The sequence below is a fragment of the Molossus molossus genome, unplaced genomic scaffold, assembly GCF_014108415.1.
Source record: "Molossus molossus isolate mMolMol1 unplaced genomic scaffold, mMolMol1.p scaffold_m16_p_11, whole genome shotgun sequence".
NCBI lineage: Eukaryota > Metazoa > Chordata > Mammalia > Chiroptera > Molossidae > Molossus > Molossus molossus.
Window position 1 is genome coordinate 32768193 of NW_023425346.1, and position 8851 is coordinate 32777043.

At 42.7% G+C, this 8851-nt stretch overlaps 1 protein-coding gene across 1 annotated transcript; it reads right to left on the reverse strand.

The window, feature by feature from the left end:
- Nucleotides 1-7511: 7511 nt before the first annotated feature.
- LOC118625679 (ribose-phosphate pyrophosphokinase 1-like) lies at nucleotides 7512-8468 on the reverse strand. The gene has a single exon (XM_036254755.1). The coding sequence runs from the start codon at nucleotides 8466-8468 to the stop codon at nucleotides 7512-7514; it is 957 nt and encodes a 318-aa protein (XP_036110648.1).
- Between the last annotated feature and the right edge of the window lie 383 nt (nucleotides 8469-8851).

Consider the following 8851-nt stretch of genomic DNA (forward strand, 5'->3'; position numbering starts at 1 on the left):
CCGAGGAGAGAAAAACTTTTGTAATTCTTAACACTGGCGCACTGGTAGACACAGAAAAGCAGCGGTTTTCATTCCGCACAAAGCGAGTGAAGTGATGCACTGGGAAAAGCATTCAGTTGGTTTACAATGACCACTTTGTTATGAATGTAATACACCTGTTGAGATGAACCAGGTACAGTGAAAGCAGGAATTGGAGTTGAAAGAGAATGGCTTTTAGGTGTTTGGAGGATGGTGCTGCTGAATATTTCACTACCACTCATCATATTGCAGAGCTGATGCTATGCCAAATGCTCTCTCTCTACCTGTAGGTTAAGACTTGGAAACGTTCTGGTTGGGCCGTCAGCATATATGCATGTGGAATTCTCACCTGCCCTGGCAGGAAACCTGCTTTGTTGATCTGATGCCAAGGTAGTGACTTTGGGTCCTGTGAGAGCCCACCAGCTCACCCTGCAGCAACCTGGTGAGTCTTAGGGAATGGACTTCCATATACAGATATTCCTCAACTTACAGGAGAATATGTCCTCATAATCCCATCATAAATTGAAAATATCATGAGTCCAAAATGCCTCTCATACCCCTAACATACCAAACATCATAGGTTGGCCTAGCCTACCTTAAACGTGCTCAGAACACTTACATTAGTCTACAGCTGGGCAAATCTAACACAATAAATACACTGTAGAGCAGCAATTTCCAACCTTTTTCATCTCATGGCACACATGAACTAATTATTAAAATTCCACGGCACACCAAAAAAGATATATTTTTGCCAATCTGACAAAAAATAGGTATAATTTTTATTGACTTACTCAAAAAATAATAATAATTACCTACCCTCTTTGCTCCAAAGTGACTTAAAAAAAGAAAAATCAGGTTCCTATACTTGTATATAAGGATTTCTCATACCAAGAAGTAACCAATCAGATGCAATCTTATGTGACATGACCAATAAGATGCAACTGTGTTAAATGACCTATATATTTATGGTTCAGATAGGACATTCACACCGGGCAGCTATTGTTGTATTCGCTGTCATTTTTTAAAAATTTTTTTAAATTTGACAATCTAAAGGGAAAGAGGTCTGGGCCCCTGACTAAATAGTCAGGTATTGCATTTTAAAAAGTCTTGCAGCACGCCGGTTGAAAATCACTGCTGTAGAGTATTGGTTGTTTACCCTCATGACCGCATGGCTGGTGGGGAGCTGTGCTCATTGCCACTGTCCAGCATCACGAGAGAGTACTACTCATCACTAGCCTGGGAGAAGGTCAACATTCAAAATTCAAAGTATGGTTTCTACCGAATGCATATGGCTTTTTCACCATCGTAAATTTGAAAAATCATCGCGTTGAACCATCGTAAGTTGGGGACCATCTATATGTACATACATTATCTTTTCAAAGCATTTTAAGGTGGTTTTAGTCCCCCAATGGCCCTGTCAGAAAGGTGAGCTCAATAACATCAGCCCCATTTGAAAGATGGGAATGTTGAAACACGAAGAAGATAAGTTGGGGAACACGATGGAGTCAGGTTCTGCAGAAAAATACATCATAGTCTTAAAGGAACCATCTACTCTGGACCTTAGGGTCATCATCTGAGGAAGGAGTTAACCTTGAATAAGTGGTTTTACAACTTATCTGGCAGCCATCTATACTAATACTTCTCAGTGCAACTCAATGCACATATTTCTAGGTATCTAAAAATATACCCGAAATACGTTTTACCAAAATATATAGACCTTCACAATATGCATTATGTCTAATATTTTCTATACAGTGTGGGCTAAAAGTTGGCTTAAAGTTGTGGCTTAAACTCTACAAAATGCAGGGTTTTTTTGTATCATTATTTGTTAATTATTATATTATTTTTCATAGAAACAACTATAAACCTATTTCTGCCCCATCCTGTATTTCATTCTATTCCAGTTCACTATTTTAAAAGAATCCTGATTGTGACCCACTATGTTAATGTTAGGACCCACTACTTGGTCCTAAACTTACATTTTAAAAAACAGTGTACTATGTGATGACCAATAGCCTTTACAGTGTTTATTTCCTACTATATACCTGGTCTAGAGCCCACTCTACTTGCTGCTCAGGTGCTATGAGATGGTAAAGATTTCTCCTTGAATTATGAATTCTATGTTCACTGTTGTACTGATTCAATCTGCTGTAGTCCTATAATCTTGCTGTGATTCCTTCTGTCCTTTTTGATTTATTGATTTACTCCATAAACCTTCTGGTTTTGGAAGGCATAACTGGGTTTGAGTCCAAGGTTCACTAGTTAAACAGCATCTCTAATCTTCAATCTCCTTGCTTGTAAAATGGGGATAAATGAGGTTGTTGTGAGGATCAGCCATAAACAATGTAAGCCCAGAGCATGATGCAGGCGGGCAGTGAGCATCACATAAATGGTACCTCAGTGACCGGTGTGCTGAGCACCGTGCGGCACCGGTGATACAAAGAACTCAACCTGGAGTGTGTCCTTGAGATGTCAATGCTTCCCTGGGTTATTCTCTTTTCCTTTTTGTTTTGTAAACTGCTTCTTAAATTTAGCAGTACATCACAAATGTTTTTCTGTTGGCAAGTGGAGTTGTAGAAGATAATTTTTAATGTTGGTTAGTATTACACTTTATGGTTGTATCATAATTCACTTCTCCGTTTCTTGTTTTAAAAATGTTTCTAGCTTTTTACTTTGAAGATTTTTATATAAAGGCAATGCATAAGCACTGAAATATAAAGTACTTAAGTAGAGAAGTTTTTCACTAGAAAAGTAAAAGCATCCTCCCTTTTACTCCCATCTCTTCCCTTTCTGCACAATGACCTCTATTAATCATTGCTTGCGCACACTTTTATATGTTTACTAATGCACACACAAGCAGTTTAAATGTATTTATATCATCATGTAAATGGTATCATGTATATATGTAGAAAACAAGTTCTGCAATATACCTTTTTTTTTTTTTTAATGTTCTTATTGATTTTTTAGAGAGCAAGGAAGGGAGAGAGATAGAAACATCGATGTGAGGGAGAAATCTAAATCAGCTGCCTCCTGCACGTCCCCCGCTGGGGATCAAGCCTGCAACCCAGGCATGTGCCCTGACTGAGAATTAAACCAGGACCTCTCAGTCCATGGGACTACGCTCAATCCACTGAGCCACACCAGCCAGGCTGCAATATACCTTTTAAAATGAGTACGTGCTGTGGTGCATGGATATCTACTTCATTCTTTAAGAGGTTGTATGCATTTCATTATATGTCTGGGCCATAATTTATTTATCCCATCCCCTGTTGATGCAGTCATCATTCCCTAAAATGTGTCTTTAGATTTTGCCCTCAATCATGCAATGAACACCTGTGCACCCTCTTGAGACAACTCCAGGGTAACTAGTAGAAGTAGAATGTTTTAATGCATTTAAAATTTTGACCTGTACTGCCAAATTACCTTCCATAATTTATGCCAATTTAATCTTATATAGTGTGTAAGAATGTTGATCTCTGTATAGTCTCTCAATATTTTATCTTTGTGATCTCTCTTTTTTCTCATTAAGAAATATTCACAAGAATGTTTAAATTAATCTGCTGGAAGAAAGTAGGAAATGTGTGGATATGGAGGATTAATGAATTGCCAATCCTGGAATAACCGGGGGACAGCTGCTCACGAGGCAAGTCACTACCTTCCAGGAGAGATTTGACTGGCCATTGACGACCTGCAGGTCACACTGTTTTCTGAAGGCTGGGGGCACATACCATATTTCAGATGGTGACTCAAATGGCATAAAATAACCCCGATACCATTTCTCAGTTCTGTCAAACATGGGCTTTGTTGACCCTGAGGTGACTGATTTTTCTTCCTCCCTTTTATTCCACCAGTGGAGAGGTAAATATAACACTGCCACCTTTTATGTCTAGGACTTGGCTTAATTCAGAAACTTTGGGAGCACAGATGGAAATCAACACTCTTGCCTTTTGCAGAACAGATGCCGAAATTTTATTAAGGGTAGCTTTTGGTCCTCTGGCAACTTGGATTAACTCACCTGCCATTTTCAGGCAGAAAAAAATCTGCCCCCACCTCCCCCCTGTTATCCCCCGAAGTCTACCACCTTGTATTCTGAACTTTTCTTTTTTTTTCTTAATCTACAAAGTAGAAATATCACCGTAGGGATAATTGATGTTATGTTTAAATATAAAAAAGCAACTTTTGGATAAAAAAAATAATACTTATTTTTAAAGCCCAAGTGTCAATAATAATAATAATAATAATAAGTAGAAATGGCTTAAGAAAACTACAACAAATTCAAATGACCAATTGATATGTAAGCAGAAAGATGCATATTATTGAAAAGTTGCAATAGACCCTAGAAAAAAATTAAACCACACATTGTCAGTTTTTTGGTTTTTTTTAATCCTCACCCGAGGACATTTTTCCATTTTTTGTTCAGATAGAGTGGGAGGGAGAGAGAGGAAGAGAGAAACATTGACGTGAAAGGGACACATCGAGTGGTTGCCACCCTCATGACCCAACCAGGGCCGGGGACAAACTGCAACCGAGGTACGTGCCCTTAGCAGGAAACGAACCCAGGCCTCTCTGGACCGCAGGCTGACACTCTAACCACTTGGCCAAACTGGCCACGGCTCATTGTCAGTTGTTTTGATGGATGAGGTCATGAATACACAGACAGGTTATATTACCCCGTCATACAGTGTGTTGGTGGCAAGACTGGGACTCAGCCTTAGCCCCCAAGGACTCCAAGCTCGAGCCCTTCTGTTGTACCACAGCCCCTCTTAGGTGTGAAGAGATCCGGTGGATGCTGGAGGTGGGAAATGGACACCAAGCACAAAGATTGCAGCTGTCCGTAGCAAAGGGTAGGAGACAGAAGAGAAGGAAAGGAAAGAAGAAAGGGGATAAGAGAAAGCAAAGGGCTCAGGTGGAAAGAACCCAAAAGACAGAGTTGATACCAATGGCAATTTGCTGCAAATGGGCACATCCTATCTTAATTTCTAAAGGAACAGAAATGCTGTTTGCTACTAATATTATAATAATATTAACTAATATTCTAAAAATTAAAGCAACCATTATAGTCACATGTTTCTGTTTTTGGTTTAAAACATGTAGCTATAATAATAGCAAATAGGAATGGCAATGTTGAATTCTCAGCAGCATATACATGTTTGACGTTGACCAAGTTATTTTGATACACAGAATGTTCCTATGTGCTGTATCTAATGATGCACTGATTCTACTAAGACTAAATGGCTACAAGAACCAGCTAGTTCCATGTTTCTGTGTTAATAGAGCTTTTTTTTTTTATCCTCACCCGAGGATATTTTTCCATTTTTTGTACAGATAGAGTGGGAGGGAGAGAGAGGAAGGGAGAGAGAGTGAGAAACATCGATGTGAAGGGACACATCGAGTGGCTGCCACCCGCACGACCAACCAGGGCCAGGGACAAACTGCAACCGAGGCACATGCCCTTAGCGGGAACCGAACCCGGGTCTCTCCGGACCGCAGGCTGACACTCTAACCGCTGAGCCAAACTGGCCAGGGCAATAGAGCATTTTTATCATCTTATTTTGATACACAGAATGTTCCTATGTGCTGTATCTAATGATGCACTGATTCTACTAAGACTAAATGGCTACAAGAACCAGCTAGTTCCATGTTTCTGTGTTAATAGAGCATTTTTATCATCTTCCCTAGTTGGTTTCTGTTTCCTCCAGAACAGCACCTGCCAACAACCATGTCTTCATGGAATTCTCCTTTTTTCTCTCGTTCTCTGTGACTATGAGATTCTCATTTTGCTCTTGTGCAATAGGATGGCCACAGGCAGGCTCTAGGCTACACCCACATTCAAAGAATACTCAATGAAAGGTTTTCTGTCTTCCTGGGGAGACCGCTGTGGGTCACTACTGGCAAAATCAATAGGAAAAAAAAAATTACTCTAATGTGGGACATTCTCGTTTTTTTAACCAATGATACAGGAAAGAGAAACAATCCGCTCTGCTCCAACAGCCCTGGCCACTTGCAACAGGATAAGAAATTTGTTGAAATTCTTCCTTTGAATTTGTTAGTTACCTGGAGCACTCGAATTTGTTCTGGACACAGAACATTCTGGCACTTTAAGATGAATAAAAAGAATTAAAAAAAAGACCCAAGAGTCTTCTTGCCAGCATGTGTACCAGAAAGAGAATATTCGCTACAACTAGCCTTGCAGAATAAAAGAGGCCAACCCACGGCCAAGTCCCTCTCACTTTCTACAGCCCACCTGCCGCTGGTGGCCGAGAGGAGGCTGACTGCAAGCAGCCTGGTTCCTCTGGTGTGTAGGCATATTTTTAATTTATTCTAATTTTTAAATTCACCATCTGTCATCTTTCAGTAGGTTCTGACATGGTAACCAACAACCCTAAAATCTTAGTGGCTCCCAAAACAACGCATTTTGTTTTGTTTTTTTCCCTTGCTCACATTATAGATCAGCTGCAAGTTGGCACCATGGATCTTCTTTTTGTTTTGTTTTTTATATAGGCCCATGATCACACACAGATACGTTATTAGTTTCCTGTATAAGAGCTATTAACATTAAACTTTTTAACAGAAGCCTCAAGTCATTTGAGAGGCCAAACAGATCCAAGGAAACAGGATGAAAATTAAATACTTAAATTAATCAAAGGCACTACAACACCACCTAGAACCTTCCACCATGGTGGTAGTGGGCTAAGGAAGATTAAGTTACAGAAAAATAACCTCATGTAAATGTTAAATAATACCCAGCAAAAAGTGAGGTTTGCTTTCCAGAAGACTATGGTACAATGTCCATTTGTGCACAAGAAAGTCAAGGTGGTTGAAAGTCAAACCAAATGGAACAGGAATAGATACAAAAGAGACTAAGTGGCAGTTCCCTAGCAGCGGGTAAAGAAAGGGTCAGGTTTTTTTCCTCCCAAGAAGCATCCGCTGCACTGTGCGCTGCCTTCCCTCAGGCCCCCACCTCAATGCTGCCTGCCTCGCAGGAATCAACCATCAGAGCGGATTCTGGGCTGCCTAGGGCTCTTGTAATTTAGTATAGACCTTAGAGAACTTGTCACATGTTATGGGGATGGGGGGATTGGGTTGGCTTTGTTCTTTTTTTATTTTTATTTTTGGGTTGGCTCTGTTGCTAGTACTTCTGCACCTAGGAATCCCAGAAGCATTCGCATGAAAAGTAGTCTGAGCTCCCCCAATCACATTCAAACACCCCCACACCACACCCTTCAAAGTCTGAAATCTTGCGGAAGCTGAGCTATAGTTAAAGCTGCAAGGCCCACAAAGTCCAAGAAGCCAGAAGGAGAGGATACAGGTAGGAAATCCTAGCAGTTAGTCTCCGTCTGTCTTTCCCTAATTTTGGAGAACTGTTAATATACCTGGCATGGGATGTAGAAAGTTACTGGAGCGAGCTGGGGCTTTTGCTGAATTTTTCATCCAACCAACAGAAAACAAGGGAAGGGGTTCATTTTATTTTAAAAGCTTCATAAGTCATGCTATTATAAAGGGACATGGCTGAACAGGTAGGAAACAGATTCCCCATTGTGAGTTCTCCTGATGGCTTCTGCAAGGATCATGGAGATGTCAATCACCTGTATTTTGGCGCAATGTCTCATCTTGTCCTCCTGAGGTATGGTATTGGTGACCACGACTGCTTTAAAGCATGCGTTGTTAATGCGAGAAATGGCTGGGCCAGAAAAGATTCCGTGAGTCAAGATGGCATAAACCGCGGTGGCTCCGGCTGAAAACAGTTTGTCAGCGGCAAGGCAGATTGTGCCACAAGTGTCAGCCATGTCGTCCACTAGAATGGCCACCCGATCCTTCACGTCTCCGACCAGCACCATGCGGTCCACCTCGTTGGCCTTCTTCCGTTCTTTGTGAATCAAGGCAAAGTCAACATTCAAGCGGTCTGCAATGGAGGTAACTCTCTTAGCTCCCCCTGCATCGGGTGAGACGACAGTGCAGTCCCTCCACCCAGAGATATTCTCCCGTATCCACTCCAGGACAGCTGGCTCTGCGTACAGATTGTCCACAGGGATATCAAAGAAGCCCTGAATTTGAGAAGCGTGAAGGTCCATGGTGATGATGTGATCTGCGCCTGCTACGGAGAGCATGTTCGCCACGAGCTTGGCCGAGATGGGAGCCCGGCTCTTGTCCTTCTTGTCCTGCCGGGCGTACGGGAAGCACGGGATGACGGCGGTCACGCGGCTGGCGGCGGAAATCTTACAGGCATTGATCATGATCAGCAGTTCCATGAGATGGTCGTTAATTTCTCCGCAGCCGCTCTGCACGATGTAGACGTCCTCTCCGCGGACACTTTCGCCGATTTCAACGCAGGTCTCCTGGTTGCTGAATTTCTTCGTCACCACCTTGCCCAGCGCCAGGCCCAGGCGGTCGGCGATTTTCTGGGACAAGTCCTGGTGCGAGCTGCCGCTGAAGACCTTGATATTCGGCATCTTGGCCAACTGCCCTGGGCACAGTGCTCAGCGATCGCTGCTGCTGCCAGACCCGACTTCGCTGGAGAGCTTCTCTTCCGGAGATCAGGCTACAAAGCAGCCTCTTTGGGGAACCTGTCGTTCTTTCGGCAGAGTGCAGGGACACCCGGACGGTTGGAGGAGGCCGCCAGGCTTCTGAGAGCTTCCGGCCAGATCCGCAGCCCTTCACTTCCTGCTCACAGCTCATTGGCCAAATGAAGTCACGTGGCCAGGCCTCTTCGGCAGGGGCGGGCAGTCCGCTCCGCCGGCCCTGCGGGTGGACCGGGAAAGGCCAGAGGATACTGAGCAATGAGCACGCAGCCTACCGCAGGGCCTTGGAATCGGCTGCATCTCTGGGTCCCAGA